At 45.1% G+C, this 22,114-nt stretch overlaps 1 protein-coding gene across 1 annotated transcript in view; it reads left to right on the top strand.

Moving 5' to 3' along the window:
- Positions 1 to 4,295, top strand: part of DNAAF9 (dynein axonemal assembly factor 9) — a 71,247-nt gene extending 66,952 nt beyond the window's left edge. Inside the window, exon 37 of the mRNA XM_084286500.1 lies at positions 1,241 to 4,295. Within this exon, the coding sequence (XP_084142626.1) occupies positions 1,241 to 1,353 (113 nt within the window). The 3' untranslated portion in view covers positions 1,354 to 4,295. The remainder of the gene's footprint in view (positions 1 to 1,240) is intronic.
- Positions 4,296 to 22,114: the final 17,819 nt, after the last annotated feature.

Here is a 22,114-nt window from a genome sequence, read left to right as displayed (position 1 = left end):
ATGATCTCATGCGAAGAACAATTTACGGACCACAGCTTGTCAAAGAAATATTTTTCAAACCCAATAGTTATATAATGTTGCCTAATTCTTGGTTATGACTGATAAAATTTCCAAATGGATGTAATTTAGTGTGAATGCATGTGCGTACACACTGAAATAAAAGCAGTCAGGGTCGGTTTGTTTTGCTACGGTATACTTCTTTCTGTTGTCTATCTTTGTGGTGCAGCTCAAGTTAAATGATTGCTCTCATTTTGTAACTTAGTATGATAAAAAAAAAAAAAACAACAAAACACAAGCTTATTTGACGCAAAGTAGGAATGTGAACAGTGTCCAGAAGTAGTGGAGGTACAGTTCTTGTAACTGCTTTTTAAACTTATTTCAGTAAAACCTTACTTTAAAACTCTGTCAGCTGAGCAAGCAAAATGATTTACTCATCTAATTGTGCTATGTATTTGTTCGTAAATGCTCTGTCCTTACTGGTCTTGTTTAGTATCAATTACAAAAGTGAGCTAGGGCCAACACATCCCTCTAGTTTTCTTTCCAGAACCATATTGATTTTATACAAATATATATGTTACTTAAACCTGAATGTGTTTTTGTCTCTGGCACAAACGCCAGAGTAATACTAATGATCCAGTTTACTCCTGTTCTTTCCATACCTTTCTGTGTCTTTTTTTTTTTGCCTTTGTTTTATCACTGAAATTTTAAATTTGGTTTGGTATTCTCAATTCACTTTTTACTTAAACTTAACAAAAATTGGAGTGTGTTCTGTTCTGGAATAAGAACAGATTTTCACTGCTCTATAGGACAATGTTAATTTTAAACCTGGCTTCTGGCTGCTGGGTAAACTCCTAGTTACAAACACCAGAATCCTGGTGTTTGGAAGTAAAAGACTTCTGTAAAGGTGCTTCTGGCTGTTTTGTGTTGGGCAAGTAAATTTTTTCAGACTTGCACTTACCAAAATAGCTATAAATATCTGCAAACCTGCTGTAGTTTTATTGTTCTTACATTCTTCCTTATGGGAAGCTCTTTTATTCCCCAGTAATAAAAAGTAGCTGTGGTTGGGTCCAACTCACAATCTCAGAAGGTAACACATTGAATTTCTATGAATTTCTATGAAGCCATGAATTTCTGCTTTCAGTAAGTGTTCCTGAACTGGCAGATCCTTCAGACCTGTTTGTTCTTTTTGTAATGAATGTTATCTGCACAAATGTTTTCTTCCTTAGCTTTCCAAAATCAGTAATGGACCAATTCATGAATGATTACTTGGAAGAAGCCAACCGGGAAATAGAGAAGTACAACAGGGAATTAGAAGAACAAGAGTATCATGATCTCTTTGAGCAGAAGACATAAGCACATGTATTCTGTGGATTTCTGAGCTACCTACTGTCAGTAACCAAAAATGCTGTTGTCCTTGCTGGTTAACTAGAAAATTAAGTGAAATGTCAGTTTTCAGCACTCCTTTTAAAACTAAGAGATCATTCCTGTAAGGTTGGCATTTTTAATATGGTAACTGCTTAGTTGTTTGTATTGTCAGGTTTGCTTCCACTTCACCTTAATTCCAGACTGTAAAAAGTGTCACCTGGAATCTCTGGCTAGCAGTGGAAATTTTGTTAAAAGAAGAAAAGCTGGAAAGGTGTTCTTTCCTAGCAGGTCAAAACGCAAGCATGGATTTGGTCCATTGTGCGGATGGTCAAACAATTTCAGTCTCTTCATGTCCCCTGAAACGTGTTGCACAGAAGCATAAATGAGCAGTGGTATACTTCAGCTTGTGGGACTGGGGGATGTTCCTAAAGCGAGAAATGGGGGAATGTCCCAAAAGCTCTGAAGAGTGCCTAACGCTCCTGCTGTTAGGGTGTTCCCAAAGCGAGAAATGGGGGAACGCTTCAAGAACTCTGAAGAGTACCTGATCCTGCTGCTGTAAGGGTGTTCCTAAAGTGAGAAATGGGGGAATACATAAACCTCTGCTCTTTTTCTGAGGGGACAGCGTGTCTCAAACCTCTGCACAGTTTGAATCTGCGGTCAAAGTTTTGACATTTTAAAGAAAAAGACATTTATGCATTTCAGGGTGAAATGAGAGGTGGAGATATCTCTCTTCCCAGTGGTGTTATAGCAATTCAGGTCATATTTTCTAGAATCTGTAACTTGTGATTCTTTAAAGGATTATCTCTGAAGGATTCTTACTTCAGTAGTAAAAACTAAGCAGAGCAAGAAACAGGGAAGAGTATGAAAAGCCAGGATTCTTTAGCTAAAAAGAATTGCTCTTCGTGAAGAAGACTCACTTCCAAAGGTAAAAAATATCAAAAGGTGAACTTGTAATAGGAAAGAAGTTGTTTGGGAAACTTTCAGAAAAATTTGCACCCAGTAACATCTCACTAAACTGATGCACTAGGTTTTAATTACTTGCACCAAAACCTTTACAGTTATTAAATGATACTGTAATAGGGATTTGGGCAATTTGTCCTGTAACTTAATTCAGTGCAATTTTAAGTGAGACATCATAGATCACTGACTGAAGGATTACGTGGTACCCCAGCAGCTACTTAAACAAAATTATTGAAGGCTTATTGAGTAAGCAGATTATTGTAGCATGCTATGTGTTCAGAACTTAGTCAGGTGAAAAAAGTCCAAGAGGGATTTTGATTTTCATATTCCTTTGCTTTAGGAATAGTTCAGTCTTTTAATACAACTGCTGCCTTCCTTTTTGGTGAGATGTGTACGATGCAGTAAGAAATCAAATGAATTATTTCTTAGAGCATACTTAAAGCACATAACGTGTCCACTCAGTCTCTTTTTGTGGGAGGAAAATGAGATTTAAATCCTGCCGTGAAACCTAAGGCTACATACCATTTTACGCCTTATTTAAGAAAGATATTTTTTACCTTTGGAATCTGAAATGGCTGAAACTTCAGTAAGGCTGTCAAAAACTGCAACGCCTTGTAGGTAGAGTTTCAGTTCGTGTTGCTACTAGCTGGCTCGGTGCCTGCGCTGCGATGGTGACGCAGCACAGATGTGGAATTCCAGGTGCTGCAGACTGGGATATAGGTGTTGATAAGGTTTCGTTAATAGCTTTCCTACTAGATTTAAAAAAAACTGTCTGAACTTTTTTTTTGCACACCACGAGACTTTATAAACTACTTGTATCCTGTTCAATTTCATTAAAAGCCAGCGGTTAGTTTGTGTGTCTAGGCTTTTCGGGGTAACCCTTATTACAGGTATAGAGCATCATGATAAGGCTCGTGAGTTTATCTATGCATGGCTATACTTTAGTCTTAATATACTGTAGTGCCTGGTAGAGAAATGTAGCTAGCAGTGGATTTGGGGGGCAAGCAGGTGTTTACAAGCTAAGTACAGTTGGCTGCATGAAACTATAAATACCAGACCAGGATTATCAGAGTGCAGAATTCTGGAGGTAACATTGCAAGAAAAGGGGCATTAAGAAATAAACTTTGCCAATAAACTTAGTGTAAACCCCGCGTGCTCCTTCGCAGTACACGTTAATCTAATCTGCAAAGCCATATTTCTAGGATAGCGGTGTGACAACGTGATGGCAGGAGAAACACCATTTTTGCAGAGCTGACGGGCACTCCCTTGATGCTTTGTCTCAGCTTGCAAGTCAGTAACAGTGTAGTTAAGTGCAATTGAACGATAGATGAAGATACTGTAGCTGATTTTGCTCTGCTGAACTCTTTTTAAGAACTCCAATTTGTGCAGCTCTTGGAAACAGCTGTTGATGGGGCTAATTCAGCTGGGGCTGGCGTAGCAGCTTGCAGTTCCAAACGCAGTGCCTCATGAACAAAAAAAAAAGGAAATAAGCATATCCAATTGGCGTGCTGCTGTGCAAATTGAGGTGTTCTCTAAAAACTGCATCAGAAGAGCTCCGAACAAAGGCCTAGTATACTTATATACTGTACTGCATGCTATATGGTAATAGCTGTGTATTTTGAAGACCTTTCACCATACTGGTACTATTTCAATTAATCTATTTTGGTATTGAAATGATTTGATTACCTCAATTTTTTTTTTTTAGTTTTTAACTGTGACTTTAAAACTGAAAAATTACTGAAATAGTGAAACTGTGACAATGGTATCCTTTAAACATAGTAGTGCCTTGCAGACGATGCCTTTTATGCACGAAGCGTAGCATAAACGGCCATCGTGGGTTGTATTGCTTGCACCCTCTTTTTTTAAAGGAAAAAAAAAACGGTTTTGGTGAAAGGACTTAAAATTAACCTAGCGGAGAATATTAGCACAAATGGTTAAACTGTTAAAAGAAAACTCTTTGAGGACTAAAACGTATAAATGCCTGATGCTGCTGATAGTTTGATAGCAGTTGCTGATTCTTTTGGAGTTACTTCTAACAGTCAGCAGCACTTTTTTTTCTTTCTTTAGAAGAGCATAACTTTTGTACTCTGGTCAGAGAGATTTATACTGTGTCAAACCCCATCTGTAGGGCAAGCTGCTTTCCTCGCTGTTTTGAAGACGAGGTAAGGATTGAATTAAAGATCTAGTTTTGAAAATTTTTTAGCTACTGTAATAATAATTAAAAATAAAAAAAAAAAAGCACCATTTCTAAACCACAAATGTTTGGATACAGAAAAAGTGCCATTACGCTGTTCCATTATGTTTTACTGTATTTTGACAATTGGTAACAGTAACTTTGTGTCCAGGCATTTCTGAAATTGGGAAGAAATGCTGAGAGTCCTCAAGGGGTTTACGTGCTTTGCTGACCCTCATGGTAGCAGGTTGTGGTGTTTTTTTATTTTCCCCTCGTGGAGAATGAGTGTGATCAGAAGTTACTGAAGTTATAGGGAGAAAAATGTGATAAACTTAAGAGAGGAACACTTGCAACTTGGACTGCGCTGCAATCTCGGAGTATTTTATAGTAAGCTGTGCAATTTGGTCTTAGTCCGATTTTACACTTTGCAATTAAGGACTGATTGCAGGGAGCGTTTAAGTTGCATGAAGTTCCCTAATAAGTTTTTTTTTTTATTATTATTTTTTAATTGAAACTTTTCTGAATTTGCACAGATTTAAGCTCGGGAATACTTTGGTATTCTTAAAAGGGAAAAAAAACGTAACTAGTATAGTGAATTGTGAACTGTGAGTTGTTAGAACTGCATCCTTGATCTAATTTTAGATTGTTTAAAAATGTACCTCAGAAAGCTAGTGAGAAATTGCTTCATTTTCACACACGTTAGATACTAATGTAACACTTCTCACTTTACAATGTGCCAAAATTCACTTTTATACTAGTTCTCAATGCTTTAATATTTGCAATTTTAAGTTAAAAACTTGTATTTACAAACACTACTGTAACTTCAGTTAAACTGAATTGTGTGATTGAAGCTTTTTGCCTATTGTATTTATTACACAACTTGATTCAATAAATATAAAATTACCTTTCCATTTATTTTTGTATTGTTTTACATGTTTATACCTGCAGTTTGTGTGACTTTTACACTTGTAACTCAGATGTGATGGAAAGAACCAATAAACCGTCTCCATCTGCTGTCTGTCTTTGACTTCTTTAATAAGCTCATTAAGCTTGAATTTTTAATCATTGAATTTTCCTTTCAAAGTAATTAGTTTTCTGAGAAGAGAAATGCAGAAGATCAGAAAGGTGACTGGTTCATATTTAAACTAAAATCGAAAGATTTAAAGAAATTGTTGTGTTTTCTTTTTTTTTTTTTTTCCTAAGCTGCTATTTTATCTTTAGATGTTCTTACATGGAATTTTAATGGGGTAAAATTTAAAAGCAGTTGTAGGATGAAGGAAGTTATTCAGCTTCATTCCTGCCATCCAGTCCTTCAGCAACTGTACGTCACTGTAAGTAGATAGTTGTGTGTACATGAATGCAAGAGCTGAATCCTGCTCCCAGTACTCATAAATGAGGGAGCTGCTTCAAGACCAGCTGCTGTTGATGTAAAAATCAAGCTGCCATTGAGAGGGCAATCCCACCTTACCCTCCTTTTTCTGCTTCAGTCTCTGAGTGGGAGGCTGTGCACAGGTCAGGTCACTTTGCTGATTAAAACGAGTCTGCAATGATTTGTCTCAGGTTGTCAATGCTTTCTTGTTTTTATTTTTTAGGATAGTTTTGTGTTATCTTTTTTATAATCAGTTCTAAAAAAACATGTTAAATTCAGCCTGTTTTGCTTACTGCAGGCATGCATGCAAGAAACGGCAGCTTCTGCTGCATGTTTTAGGGCGACGAAGCTGGTGAGGGGCCTGGAGAACAAGTCCTACGAGGAGCGGCTGAGGGAGCTGGGCTTGTTCAGCCTGGAGAAGAGGAGGCTCAGGGGCGACCTTATCGCTCTTTTTAGGTACCTCAAGGGAGGCTGTAGCGAGGTGGGGGTTGGCCTGTTCTCCCATGTGCCTGGTGACAGGACGAGGGGGAATGGGCTTAAGTTGAGCCAGGGGAGTTTTAGGTTAGATGTTAGGAAGAACTTCTTCACTGAAAGGGTCGTGAGGCATTGGAACAGGCTGCCCAGGGAAGTGGTGGAGTCACCATCCCTGGAAGTCTTCAAAAGACGTTTAGATGTAGAGCTTAGGGATATGGTTTAGTGGAGGGCTGTTAGCGTTAGGTTGGAGGTTGGACTCGATGACCTTGAGGTCTCTTCCAACCTAGAAAATTCTGTGATTCTGTGATTCCTTTGACTAAAATCCAGCAATTTTCCCTTGCTTTGCAGCTGGTTTGGGGAAGCATGAACTCTTCCACTTCCAAACGCAGTTGGACTGCATCCACTGCTTTTCAACTGCCGAGTCCATTCCCTTGACTTGCGGTGCATGCTGTCAGCACAGCAGTGAACAATTTCCCCGTCATATATTGATGGTCTGAGAGAGGCAGCGGTTAACAATTCAGTATCAGACTGCGGACCCCACAAGATCATTCCTGTGTTACTTTTAGAGTGGTTGGGCCCTGTTCTTAACTAGTTGTGGTCATAAGCTTTCATCACAAGCCTTTGGGCTATGTCTTCGTGCTGGCCAAGCAACTAGGAGAGTTTCCACCATGCCTTACAGTGCCATTGCTCCGAAGACATTCCCCAAATGCAGGCGCAGTTGCTGAAGGTCAGTGCTTCCTTTATTACTTTTCTCAAGTATCTTGAGCATAAAATGGAGCTCTGGGACAAGTGATGAGGTGTTTGTTGATGGGGAATTTCTGGAGATGACCATCCCGATACCAAAGTATTTGGCTTTTTCCCTAGAGAAAGCACATCCCTTACTAGATCCACTGAAACCGCTGGTGGTGGAGACCGCTGGCTTACCTGTGGTCCCATCCATGAACATACAGAAATAGAAACATTTGATCAAATGTTCAAATAGAGGAAAATCTCTATCCCAAGAACCTTTAGCTTAAAACTTTCAGAAAATGGTGGTGACAATGGTTTCTGAGTCAAGCAATACCCCAGTGGTGCTTTCCTGGGGGGAGAGGCTGGGGTTTCAGTCTGCTCCTTTGGCCATCAAACTCCTAAACATTTACCAATACAGCTCTGCAACCCTGAGAGATTTGGGGTTTCTGTTAAAGTACTAAGTTATATCACCAAATATTACAAGGAGGAGAATTCCTGGTAATTCAGCTTGGGAATTGAGGTAATCTAACTTGGGAATCATCCTTTCTGTTCTTGTGTTACAGGATCAGAGGAGGATCAGAGGAGATATCCTGACATCTGTGCCCTCGCAAAAAATAAAGTGCAATAATAGCTTTGAGGAGGGGAGTACACATGGCACAATTGTTTTATCTGCTCCAGTTTTTGAAAGCTTTTGTCATCCTCTGGGGAAACTGGCTGTGGTGAGTTAATGCAGGATCTCACCCCTTGCAGTTTCCACTCGCTGCCCAGCCCCTTTTTACCCTCGTGTTAGGACCTAATCTTCATCTCTCTTCTTCAGGCTGCGATGGTTGAAATGTCTAGTTATTTACAGCCAAAACTTCAGAGGGGGAATATGCAACACATATAAAACGTGTCCTCTTATGAGCCTGTAACTTCTGCTGTCTCCTTTTTGTAGGAATGAAATACAGAGGTCAAAGCCTGTCCCTTCTCTGACCTAACTCCTGTAAGAGGCCATGTAGGTGCATCATTTTTTACCTATTATAAGTGACTTCTTCTTCTTCTCGACTTCTTTCACTTTATTCTCTACTTACCCTGGAGCAGAATCAAACCTGAAGTCTAATGTATATTTACTCTTCTCATGCTGCTGTTTAGCTTCAAGGATGTGGTTCGGATCCTTGTTCCAGTCCCCCTAACTGAAGGACTGTCTGCTTTCCTGCCCTCCTGGTGAAAGGAGGATCTGTGAGCACTGCTGTGCATCTCCCTGCTTGAGAACGGGGCTTTAAGAATGATTAATGAAATTTATGAATGATTAAGAAATCATGATGATACAGTAAATTTACTAAGGAAGTAGAGAGGAGAGTTATGTAGAGAGGATGGTCAAGAAACGCTGGAGGATGAAGTGGAAAACCTAAAGGTAACGCTGAAAACTGAGGTATGGATAGAGGGACTTGAGCTCCTGTCAGATGAGCAAGAAAAGCTGAACGTGAGGTTGGTGCAAAGCATCTCTGACAAATCCTTGTAGCTCACTGGGATAGCCTGGGCTCTTCTGGTGACTTCTGCTCCCAAAAGAAAGGCTCCAGAAATGTTTGAGACTGATCTGGGTGGGTGAAGCAGGAACATTGCGTTCCTTTCCTAGTAGGTGAAGAGCAAATCCCTCACGTAAAGCTTGAAATGCTTTGATAGGGTATAGTTAATGGGGTGCCTGCTACATGAATTTCTTTTCCTAGAAGAGATGAGCTGGGTTTCCTTAGCTGAGTCTAATCACATCCCTTGAGTCATGGATTTTGCTGCTGTTCTTGGCTCCCTTTCACGTTTTGGTGAGCCTGGTTGACTTCGGTGAGCATCCACAGAGGTTTCCAGTTCTCCTTGGCTTTTTATGAGCTCATCCACCATCCAAGGTGCATGGATTTGGAATTTCATAGCCTACGTGTCTGCGGACAAATGGTGCCTTGTTAGCTTCGCAAATTGCCAGCCGAATTAAAGTAATGAATTCACAACAGGAATTGCATGAAAATGGAGCTCTTGTTGATTGAATAACCCTGGGCTCGGCTCCTATTGTACACTTTCAACAAGGTGCTTGTGGGATCCCTCCTATTGAATTTGCTTAAAATAAACCTTCAGGCTAGTTTGATGTCTTGGTAGGAAAGAAAACACCCAGTGGGCAAGGCCTGGAGGATTTCAATAGCTTTATTGCTCCAGGACAGACAAAAAAAAAAAAAAAAAAAAAAAAAAGAAAAGGCATGGAAAGTAAAATCTGAGTGACCCATTCATGGCTAGGAAATCATTAGGCACACAATGTATTGTATAGATCACTGTAAAACCGCCCGACACGAGTAAAACAGGAAATTTATAATAGTTAAAATTGAGCCTTCGGTTAACCCCACCAAAAATCTCCTATTTTTCTGTGTTATCAAAGTTAGTTCAATATTTGCTTTATATACATCCTGTTCCGGACTTTGATTCCTCTATATAGCACACCTTCCTGCCTTCTAATATCTGATTTATTACATAACCCTTTTTCTTCTGAAGCTTTTGCTTTGCCTGCTTTAACTCTTTATCTTGTCAGCCCGAGAGCTGCTTCTGGTCCTTGCCCCCCTCTGCTTGCTGTGTGAAGCCCTGGGGAAGGAATAATCGAGGAGCTGGCAAAGAGTGGAGGCTGGAGGGGATGAGGTAAGGCTGGGCAGCGGGGTCTTCTGGAGAGGGAGACAGAATAATTGGGGTGACTTGGGGATAATTTAAGGGGGCAAAAAGTCAGAAATTGGGTGGGTTTGTCCTGAAGCCAAGGGACAGCAAACGTGCAGGGTGTGCTCAGCGTCGTGCTGCCAATGATCGGTGCCTCATATCATAATAACAGGAGAGACAGCAGGTCCGTCAGCCTCTTCTTTCCTAAAACCTGATGTAGGGTAGCGAGGCTTTGCACCCTTTCCTTACCCTAATGCTGGGTTTGGCACTGCTGCCCTAAGGCTATTTGCAGGCTTCACCACGCCGCGGGGAAACGGGGAGGAAGCGCTTTGCTCAGGGTCAGAGGGGATGTCACCAGCAGACGGGGAAGGTCCCAGAGGCAGGTTTGATGCCGAAAACTATTGAAAGATGTGTTTCCTGTGCAACAATAGAGAATTTTGTCGTATTTCCCCATGGAACCTCTTGAGATAAGGGCTGAAGTTCATCCTGTACCAGCAGACACATCCCTTCTCCCTTTGTTGGCACGAAGAAGGACACAAAGAGAATTTACAAATTGCGGTGCCTCCCCTATGCCTTGTGCTGTCAGAGGTGACCTGCCCCTACTCAGCCTATTCTGTTCCAAATGTGCCACCAGGATGATGTGCATCTGCCTAACACGCATCCTCACGTGCACCAGCGATTACCGATGCTATTAGATGTTGCCTTGGTGGGAACAGAAGATTTCTGCTTTGTCTTTTTGGAAGAAAATGAAGAACGCTGTTGCTGGGAGAGGATGGTCCTGAGTAAGCCAGAAAGAGGAGTCAGCAGCAAGGAAGCATCTTGCCCCAGCTCAAGTTGGCCAGGAGCTTCCTGCGGTCACTGCAGATTTGCATCTTCAGGAGTTAAATAACTCTTTGAATTATGCCAGTTTTCTTTTTCTCCCCTCACTCCCCCCCCCAAAAAAAAAAAAAAAAAATCTGCCAAAAGGTTATGTTGTCCCCCTGATCAAAGGTTTGCCCCTGGCAGCAGGAGGTGGTGATGACACAGCAGGGCTGATAAGAGAAACATCTTCTCAAAGCAATGATTTACAGCTTTCTTCTCTCTGGCTGCAAGAGTAAAGAAATCGTTTTAGAGGAAAAGTTCCCTGAAATAGGCAATGTAATGGCTCAGAGAAAGGTCAAAGCAAAGGAACAAGCCAACACCAGTCTGGGGATGGGATGCTGTGGGGAATGTGGGAGAACAAGGTGAGCACAAGAAGTGGGGTGTTCCCCGTCCCATCACCCTGTGTGTTGTCTGTCATCTTCACCTTCCTGCGACTGTCCTTGCAGGCAGCATTGGCATTGCTTTGGCTCTTGAGTCCTCTCAGATTCCTCTCCCTAGCAAATTAGAGGGTTTAAAGCAGTGTGGAGGGAGAGAAGGAATGCAGGGAAGGATGAAAAAGCATCTTGTTCATCCCCATTGCCCCCATGGGAGGTCTCTGCTCCCCTGAGCATCCTTCAGCCTGCTCCCTGGGGCATCCAGCCATGGAGATTTCCACCTGATAGCTGAGTTTTGCCTTCTTCCTCCCAGTACAAAGCTTTGTGTGTTGTCTGACTCACATCTTTCTTGTATGACAGAGCTGAACAGGGACTCTAAGAGGGGCTGGGTGCCTTTTGGTACACCCAAGCAGCTTGATGCTTACCAATGTCTCTTATCAATGTCTACAAATGTTGGGGGGCTCCTCCTGGGGGAGCTGCAGCAGCCGCCAGGACGCAGGGCTGGGCACCTTGCTTGGGTCCTACTTGCCTCAGCCAGTCTGTGGCTCTCAGTCCCCACCACAAACAGCAGCCACACACAAGCAGCACAACTCCTGTCCACTAATAACAATCCCACCATTTCTACTGCTTGCAAATTACTCATAGAGTAGCCCTGGAATGACATCACCCATGGAGATGTGGGAAAGGTGGTGTGATCCCTCTAAGCCCTGGTGATGGGGCAGTGCATCGGGTTTTGATGTCCTTGCTGGGGGCCTTGAGGAGCACCGTGGACCGGCTTCCCTCCACCTTCAGCGTGAACAAGCAAGCTATTGTTCGATTCACTAACGAAGTGGAAATGTGCTCCAGATGTGAGGACGTGGTTGGTAGAGATCTGACACAAAGATGAGAGCAGCATCCCTGGAGCGAAGAGGGGCAGATTGTCCACAGCGAGTGAGGTATGGCTGATTTCTAGGGGTCATTGATGAGGAAGTCACCTTCCTCATCACGTATACATTCGTTCCTCTTGTAGGAATTAGGGCCTAAAACAGCAAACCCAGTGGGGCTGCTTTGCTCGTATTGAGAAAGAAAGGTGATGGGATTCACTGCCAGCAGCACTGCAGTGTGCAGCGTCAGTCTGGTGGGAGCATCCCCTTGGTGGGGCTTTGTTGGGGTGGATGGGATGTCCCAATGCAGTGCTGAAGGGCAGAGCTTATCTCCAACAGGAGGAAGGGACACCAAAAACGTGGCAAGGCCAGGAGTCTGATATCTAGGAAGGGTTTAGGGCATTGGGAAGCAGGATGAGCCTATTTCACATGGTTAGAGTTATGGGTTTTCTTTATTCCCACTTCAACAAGACTCAAACTGCAACTTTCCTTCCTCACAGGTCTAGGTGGCAGCCTGCTACCCAACACCATGGGACACAGTAGCAGAGGAGGGCCACATCAGTGTCATCCAGAATATGTTAAACTCTGTCCTGAACTTGCCAGTCCCTCTGGGACACACGGAGGAGTTCACATCTCGGAGAGCTTCTGATTCAGCTGGCTTGCAGACAGCGCTGAGTTCACCCATCTGCCGCTTTCTTGGCAGCCGGTGAGGAGAGGAAAATAACGATCGTTTTCAATCAAAGTTTAATGTGTGCAAAAAGCAGCCCGGAGGATTCCTTTGGCAAAGCCTGCCGCGGGGGAAGACAGCCACCAGAGTGGGCCAGAAAGGCATTCTCCCCCTGCCCTGGGTCAACCTCTTTGCCGTGAGCCAACATTTGGGATTATCTGCAGCAAATCTGCCGTGGCTGAGCTCTTCTTAGCACAGAGGAGCTCTCATCCCTTTTCTGCCTTCAGTAGTCCTGCCTGAGCTCTCATCTGATATTTCAAGCGGTTTGTGCACTGCTGCAGACAGCCTCCAAAGGGCTGCCCCAGCTTGGGTCATGAACCTGGTTGTGGGGTGCACGGTCTTGTGCTGGCCCAGCAGCTCCCACATTGCTTTCCAGGCCAGCAATCTACACTGCTATCCTTCTTACAGCATGCTGAGGAGCAAATCTGTATTTTCTTTGTGATCTGGATATTTGAGAGGTTTTATATTTATTAACTTCCCCTGTTTTTCTGTTCTAGACATGCAGTTCTCCACGCGATGCTGTCGCTACCCACATTCTCCATCTAATCCTTCTCCCCAGAGTCCCCTCCCACAAAATGGTTTCTGGAAGTTTCCATGCTTGTAGGTGAAAGGGAAGCTCGTTGATCTGAGGGATGCTCTTAGGTTCATAAGGGAAATATTCACTTTCATAGTGCATTGCCTTGAGGCAGCCCTTGAAGGGTTAACTAGTACTCGTGAAAGATTTTAGCCTGCAGAAAGCTGGTTTCAACCCATCAACCAGAGATTAATATTTTGCCTTAATTGAACTTATTATTTTTTTAAGTATCTGTAAATTGGAGTCTTTCAATTCGTTACATATCATATGTAACCAGCTTTCCTCTTTCATTTATAATGGAAGACAAGGGACCTGTTTGGAAAGAAAAGCCACTGAGGCTGTGGAAATTATGGCCAGAGATTCGGTGTACAGCCTGCTGCCACCTTCCCTTCACCAACAGCTTTTGCTGCCTGGTGGGACCGGGGCTGCAGGAGGTTGCCCTGAGCTCCTCCCTGGGGATCTTGTCCCAGTGCCCGACCACCTCTGGGTGCAGACCCTTTCCCTAGCACCCAGCCTGACCCTCCCCTGTCCCAGCTCCATGCCGTCCCCTTTGGTCCTGTTGCTGTCCCCAGAGAGCAGAGCTCAGTGCCTGCCCCTCCGCTCCCCTGTGAGGGAGCTGCAGGCCGCCATGAGGCCTCCCCTCAGCTTGGGTTGAACAAACCAAGGCAGCCTCCATCTTAACCTTTCAAGGCGGTCAAAGAGAAAGCAGTGAGGTTGCCGAGGATAAATCTGCTCTCAGGAGCAGAAAGTGAAGCCTCCAAGGCAGCTTTCCCCCCTCTGCAGTGCATGTGAAGACTCCTAGCCCAAATGTTGTTGCCTCCCGCAGGAGGAAAGCAAAATCACGGGGAAAAGATCTTAAGTGAGGTTTCCTGAAGGGAAAGTTCAGCTGAAGGAGACCCCAGCTTGGCTGTACGTCTGCTGTGGGGCACAGGGTGGCTTCACATCGGCCTGTGAGGATATTTGACAGGCACTTTGGATATCAGTCACCTGTAGCCTTCCACACACAGCCAGGTCTGGAAGCATGGCCTCTGCTCAGAGTGGGGGAACCACGCTGCCTGCCCCTTGTTTCAGGCTGCCATTTATGTTCCAGCCATATGGTGGCTGTCACAGCAAAGATCTCAGAGCTTTCCCCCCGGATGATGTCCACCAGCTCAAGGAAGGACTGTGACAGGGTGCAGCTATTCCCCAAACCCAGCAGGACCACCCTCAGGGCAGGATGAGCCCCTCTTGTGGGGTGTCCCTCCAGGAATCTTCATTTACCCCCCTGAGCTGTGGGTGCTTTCGCAGCAGGGCTGGGTGAGCAGGGATGCCCTCCAGAATTCATCAAACCTGCAGCACTGCCTGAAAACACACCAGGTTTTCTGAGGACAATACCCCTTTTATCGGATCCCACGCTCGAGCTGACCCTATGGAGGATGAAAAGATGGGGACAGCCTTAATTCAGTGTGATAATCCAGGTCAAATCTCTTGAGAAACCCCAAAATGTGTCTGAAGTCATATGCGGCTGCAGATCCCTGCATGGAGCCCTTCTCCGCATTAGCAGAGCATAACCAGGCCAGGAGCAGAGGTTACTCTCTGTTCTCCTCCCAAAGGAAGATAAAAAGAAGGTAGGAGAAAGAAAACAAAGGGCAAAAGCACAGCTGTTTCCTTGCTTCTGTTTTTCTTCTTTGACAGCAGCTATTTTTGGGATCTGAGCTATGTTTTATTCCCATTTTGAGCTACCTGAAATGTTCAATTCAGACTGTCTTTGGACATGGCTTCAGGGAAAAAAAAAAAATAAATAAATAAAAATAAAAAGGAAAAAAGACCCAGCTGATTAAGCACATTTCTAGAAAAGAGGGAAATATAAACTGAATTTATATGTTATACAGGAGCTAAGACTGTGATACTAACATGACAGCCATCCTGGCAATCCCATTTTGTGATACCACAGGGGACCAAGTTTCCAAGGAAAAAACATTGCTGGGGAAGAGAAACCTAACAACAGCAATACAAAATGTCCTTTCTGCTGTGTTCTGCTGCCTTGTTAGCTCAGTTCTTGGTAAGGGGAAAATAAAAATATACTTGTGTGTCCTTGGACTTTAAGGCTGGGGTTATCCAGCCTAATGAGGAGGCTTGTTCACTACTGGCCCCTTTGTTGCTGCTTGAGGTCTTCCAGCCCCTTTCCATGAGGTTCATGGGTGCTCGGCTGAGCAAAGCCAAGAGCTGTTACTGAATTTGTCCTTGTGCCAAAGAACAAGGATGCACGTGTTCTTCTCCAGCCAGCTAGTCAGCTTTGCTCTTAATCCATCAGTGGCTATGAGGAACCTCTTTAGGATCTCCTTTGTGCAATCTGCAGTTCAGCTCAGGAACTCCTCGCTGTGTTCTCTTGGGGGTGAAGCCATCCATGTAAATGTGTCCAGAACGGCCAGTTCGTAGAAGAAATGTTCTATCAAGAGCCATTAAGCAGAATAATGAGGAGTCAAAATTTGCACGAGGCATGGCAGAGACTTCAGATTGCTGGAATCACAGAATCATCTAGTCCAACTGTCCCCCTACCACCCATACTGGCCACTAAAACACATCCCTAAGTGCCACATCTACCCTTTCATTAAACACCTCCAAGGATGGTGACTCCACTTCTTACTTCCCTGGGCAAACCTGTTCCAGTGCCTAATTACTCTTTTTGAGATTTTTTTTCCCCCCTAATATCCAACCTAAGCCAGAAGAGTAAAACAAGGTGACCATCACTGCACGGTTGTAGTCTTTCCACCAGCACTTCTTCTGGCTCCTGCCTGATCTTGGTGGACCCTTGGTGTGATCCAAGGGAGCTGTTGCATCAAAAAAAATCCTTATGACAAAAAATCTAATTAACAATACGGCTGTAACAGCCCAGGTGGCCTGGAAATAGAAGTCCTGGAATGAATCAAGAGGAGTTTCCCAGGGCTGGGTCACCATTCCCAGAGATGTTGCAGCAGGGCCTGGAGGAAGGCTGGGACAACACAGCTTGTCCTAGGAGATGCTGCCTCCACAGGCACTGTACGAAGGCTGCCATCCCCTGCAACACCTCACCCCAAGGTACCTGCTTGTTTTTGTTCCTTGTAGAGGCCACAAAGTCTGTCGAGAGGGACCCATCTTCAAGGTTGAGCACAATGGAGTCCTGCTTCATCTGAGGAGCCAATGCACCGCCAAAGGGGGAGGGGGAATATTGCTTTCTTTGGGAACAAAAAAAGCCCAACACAACACAGGAGCAAAACCCAAGTAACCTTGGTTACCAGAGTTTTATTTGTGGTAAGCAGAACGGCTGATAGCAGAAGTCCCTTTCTTATGTCTGTACTGAGTACACACTGTACCCAGGGCTGGAGAACAGCAGAGCCAGGGCAATGAAGACTTTGGTACAGCAAGTAAAAGTGTTGGAAATGTGATGTCATGGTTTTAGCATCACTCCAGTGCTCTTGGCAACTCTCTGCTAAGGGGTTTGTCTCTTAGGTACAATAGGAAGTTGTTCCTTCTCTCCTTTGTTCTTGTCCAACTCGTGCCCCGTGACAATTTGTTTTTGCAGCCCTAGAGATGAAACGTCTTTGGCTACAGTCACGAAAATGCTAACAAGGTGTCCATGGTTGGATAGCTTTGTAAAATGGGTTCGTAGCTTAAATCCTTAATAATGTGGGATTTGGGAGATATGTTTGCCTGGTGCTTAGCCTACCCAGTAGCTAATCTCTCAGTCCTGTTGTTATAGAAATGCCCTTTGCAGCTTTCCCACCAGCTTTCAGTTCTGGAAGTCCTCCCTCCTGCTGGGTAAAAAAAATGCCTGCTCATCACTTCCTCCCTTTTTCTGCAGGAAGGGGAGCTTCACAACCAGAGTAATTTGTGCAATTTCCTTGGTCTTCAGAGATTTTCCAGATTCATCTTTTCCACTTAGCTCTGTGTTATCAGTGTTGTATTGACAGTCTGGAGAGGACAGCACCTCTAGCAGGGGGTAGTTTACCTCCCGTCCCTCTTGTACCCCAGCCTGCAGAGGCACAGGACACAGCTGAGCTTGCTCTGCAAAATATTTTTAACCCTCCCTCCTCCCAGGCAGGTCTCCAGGGACTTGCTGAACAAGGATGATCTCACTTAAATGTCTCAGGTGGCTGCATGAAAGAGCTTAGCTCTGCTTTGAGACGCACCCTTCTTACATACATTCTTCTTGTCTGTACCCATTTTTTTTTCTTGCACTTTTGCCATGAAATCCCAGTTGTCAGACCAAAGAGGAAAAGTTTGCAATTACCCTTGAAAGTGGATAATGTTTCATCTTGCTAGGTTTTGAAGACACTTGGGCAATGCAAGGACTGTTTTACCAGCCACGTTCTCTGACCTGATGGATCAAAATACAGCAGTTCTTACGTTGTTATCATACTCACTGTGGGACTTCTCTGATCACAAGCAGCCATTTCATCTGGTCTGGTCTTTCGAAGCCAGTGAATCCTACCCCAGTACACATATACTGATATCCCCACAGATTATCTTACCCTCAATACATAAGCTGTAAAAGTAACACAGGACAAAAGGGCATCCAGGCTGCAGATGGGCCAGGCTGGTTCATGGTGTGCATGAACACGCAGAGCACACGTGGTGCATGTGTACAGCCATGACCTGCTCCAAGGGTGGCAGAAGCTTCATTATATTGTCATGCTGACTTGTTGTACTACAGCCTCAGCATGATTTTGTGGTGTAGGAAGCTCATGGATGCTAATGGATACTGAGGATACAACTCATTCCAACTACAGCATGCACTTAGGAAGACTTTAGCTCCTACCCCAGTGTCCTGATGTTCGTTTGCTGCAGTCTGGCAGCTAGCTACACATTCACATACATTTCTGGAAATTCCTACACCTTCATTCTCCCCAAACAAAGTCACTGAAGGCCAAACACAGGTTGGAAAGAATGGTCATCTCAGGCTTTAATAGCACCAAAGCAAAGAAGCACAACAAGGAGCCAAAGAAAACACAGCTTGTATAGCCACTTCAATGATACAGACTCGCTGGATAAACTAAATAAATATGAACACAATTCACACTAATGACAATCTTAACAGGGATATAGCACAGGGAAATATGTAAAGCCAAAGAATTTGGACACAGTGTTTAGTTGACATCACGTACAGCTCCATAGAGGAAGACAAAAGCTCACTCCAGGCTCACGGGATCCCAGAATGGCTGGGGGCAGAAAGATCTCCATAGGTGATCTGCTCCAAGTCCCTATCACACAGGGACACCACGAGCAGGTTGCCCAGAAATGCTGCTCGGGTTGGTGACTGCTGCCTTACCTTGCTCAGGAAGGTTTTAGTCTGGGGGGGGTTCAGGTTCAGCTCTTCCTGCTCTTACCTGCCTTGATTTTGGTTGTAAAGAAGCCTCTCAGCCAAGAAGGCTCGTAGAGCTGGGTGCAGCCTCCTGGTTTTGGCTGTCCACAGCTCCGTGCATGCCTGGAGGCCTCCCAATGACTTTTTGAACCAAGTTAGCTCAGAACTAGGTGTGTTTTGTAGCTCCAGGTATGTGTTGTAATCTATCTTTACCTAATTTAATCCTGATGGGCAGAGGGAGTGAGAGGAGGAGAGACATACGGGTTTGTTCTTTCGCTTATCATTGTGTTTTCATGAGTGATGCTTGCTCCAGGGCTGTTATTTTTGGAGAGGTGGTGCTCGTGTTTATTGTGAAGGCACTTAGAGCTGGGGGTGCAGGCTTTGAGGTATGTAAATCTAAATAAGAATGACATTTAAAATAGGTTGCATGCTATACCCAAGCATGCATAGAGAGGAAATATGAGTAGATTGACTTCAGATCCTTGAAGTGAAAAATTCCCTGTGGGAGTATCATTAAAGTTCTCAGCACCTCCAGGTAATTATATGCTGACATAAATTGTTTGGACCCCAAATCAAGGTAACTCTAATCTGGACCTCATTATGATGGATAAAGAGGAGTTAATCACTGGGCTGGAAGCTGGATTTTCCCTGGGGGCTCACGATCATGACCTGCCTGCTTAAATCAGGCAAAGATGGGACAGTTTCAGCTCGCAGTGTTTGTGCACGCACAGATACGTAGAGTGGCTCAACAGGGTTAGAGGGGCACAGCTGAGGAGAGTTAGCAAGAAAGCTGGCTGAAAAGGAAAAAGAAGACATGGAAAGGAAGATGGCAATGGGAACTGAGATTTGTGTCTCTTGTCAGTCATTTTCGTTTGCCAAGCCAAAATTCTGCCACAAAGTTATAAAAAAAAAAAAAAGGCCTTAGGGATTGAGCTCTGCAGATTAAAATTTCATGGCCAGTGCTATCCATGGGCAATGCAGCTTGGAGGAGCTCTGGGAAATTGCCCAGCAGCATCCCCACTGCTCAGGGAGCACAACGTGGTCAGAAGACTATTGCTCATGAAGTAGGGGTAAGTCTGGAGGACAACCCCGAGTGCCAGCAGCTTTTGGGGCTCTGACCCTTGGGGCTGGGCTCTGGGTTGTCTGCTCAGCCTCACAGGGAACAGGATTTTTTGTTGTGTTTATTCTGAAATAATAAACAGGGGGGAGCTGAGGCACATTGCACGTCTCCTTCCCTTATCCATCCGAGTGGATGGCCCAATGTGGACTACCAAAATATGGGGCAGAACAGGAGAATCCAGGGATCTGTACTTCTTAAATTGCTTTTTTAAGTTCACAGGCAAGAGTTTAGCCTGTGTCTGCTGTAGGTGCTTCCCTTCGTTCAAAGCAGTCCTTGTGCTTTGTTCTTCAGGGGACTCTTCCAGCACATCAGCGTGGTTCCAGTGAGTTTGTTGTCAAATGCAGACCTTGACACAATATCTACATTGTCTGATTTCCAGGCCCTGAAAAGTTTCAAATCTATTTGAATTTTTGCTACAGGTGAAATTTAAATTGCTAGACCTGAAGAAAGCAAACGACCCCCTCCCCTATCTCTTGTGCAGCATCCAAAAATAACCCACGGTTCTTCCGTATTGCAACCAGAATCCCCATTTCAAGCATCACTCCACTGCAGGCACGGAGAACTATTTCCACTGTATATCTTCCAGCCCATGGCCTCTAAATTTATCCCAACAGTGGCACCACTTCGTGCATCAGATGATGCAATTGCAGTTTTTGCCTTTTTCTTTAGATTCTCACAGCGTGTTTTCTTCCAACAAGAAGTGTCATCTGTTCTCCTGGATGCTGCGAGGGCCCTGCCCGGCGTTGCCGTCTCCTGTTTATGGTGCCTTGCAGCATCTGCCAAAGTTTAAGAGCAGTTGTCTGCGCTTTCCACTCTGCGGTTAGAAGCTTTGGCTACAGAGCCACTTCCTTGCCTGTTCCCTCTCTTAATTTCAAACCCTCGGAGCGCTTAAATGTGTATCTACTTGTCATCTTTGATAAAGAAGACCTGGAAGATGTTTTAAAGACATGGCTGATAAAATGCAGCATCTCTTTCCTTCCTTTCCCCTCTCCTCTGCCCAAGCACAGGTTTCCTCTGCGAGGAGGTCTTGGTTGCTTTACTATATATTTACATTTTTGAAATCTTGCTACCATCTGATGCTCTTGGCTCCAGCTTGGGCTCTTTTCTGTTGTTGTTGTTATCCTCTCAAGAGAAAGAAACTATGCGGGTTTCCAAGTTCTTGAATAAATGTCAAATGAAACATTCCAAACAATTATTCAAGCTGGTAATAAGCAGTGAGACATCCTTCCTGTAGAGAAGCTGAACAATGGTTTCCTCTAACAGAAGCAAAATATGAGGAGCCTTCCATATGTTGGTACTGATTTGAGCGGCGGCGAGATCTCCGAGTGGGATAGGAGGCCCCAGCAAGTATCTGGATATCCTGCGGGAAGAAAAGCTCCGCGTGTAACACCCAGACTCCCCCCTGACATGCCATAAAGTTCTGGGAGATTTCTCCACGTCTCCTCAACATCCTTCAGTTTTAAGAGCTTGTGCTTCCTTCCCTGGCTTTTCAAACCCTTCCCGGCGCGTTACCCCGAACACCCCAGTGGGGCAGGTGGGCCACCTCCCACCTCAAACCCCAGGAGCACCTCCAGGGAGGAGCAGTGCTGGCTGAAGCTGGCCGCCAGTCTGATCGTTGTCCCCGCAGCCCCGCTGAACACGTCCCCTTCCCAAACGGCGCTGGGGGCGAGCTGCAGCACCGTCTTCTCTTGCCCAAGGACGACAGCTTTGTGGGCTTTTGGCACCTTCACCCTGAACCGCACCCAGCTCTGCTCCTGCAGCACGCCCGTGCGCGGCTCCAGCAGCACGCACCCTCTCCTCCATAGGCTGTAGACCTTGGGGAAAGGAGGCCAGCAGGGCTCGGAGAAGCAGCGTATGATATAGTCACAAATATGGGAGAACTCCTCGTTGTCCTTGTTTCTCCCAAAAAGCCCCACTTTGTACACGCCCGGCTCGGGGAGCACGACGCACACGCTGATTTTGGACTTGAGGTGGGTCACCAGCACGTACCTCTCCAGGGGGTACTCGCTGCTGGCGGTGACCTTGTCCTTGCTCAAGCTGGCCGTCACCTCGACGTCGGCGGGCGCGTGGAAGGTGATGTTGCACTTCCCCAGCTTGGTGGTGATGATGGGGGCTGAGTGGCTGGGGTTGGAGAGGCCGTGGCTGCTGGAGCTGAGCCCGCTCCCACAGTGCAGGCTCAGCCCCGAGGGGAAGAGCTCGTTCTGGTTGACGGGTCCCGAGCAGTGGAGGAGGAAATTGGCCGCGTTCCTGAAGGTGGTGGTGCCCCCCACGTCTTTCACGAACACGGAGAGTCGGTAGTAGCCCTGGAAAGGGCAGAGCACGTGGCAACTCAGTTTCTCCTCCTCAGCTTGAGTGGCCAGGCATTTCTTGCTCAGAGCAGCGTCTAGATCCTTATGAACCAGCTCATACGTGGCAAGCAAGGCTCGGGATGTCTGCAGGGTCAAAAGCAAAGTCCCCTGGGGGGCAACGAGCAGCTCCCCTTTGTAGCTGCTGTCCTCAATGCCAAAGTCTCTCACCTTTTGGTGGAGGCCCCAGAAATGAAAA

The sequence above is a fragment of the Netta rufina genome (genome assembly GCF_964035555.1).
Source record: "Netta rufina genome assembly, chromosome: 4".
Classification (NCBI taxonomy): Eukaryota; Metazoa; Chordata; class Aves; order Anseriformes; family Anatidae; genus Netta; species Netta rufina.
Note: the sequence above shows the minus strand (reverse complement) of the source record. Positions and strands in the feature narration are given on the sequence as shown.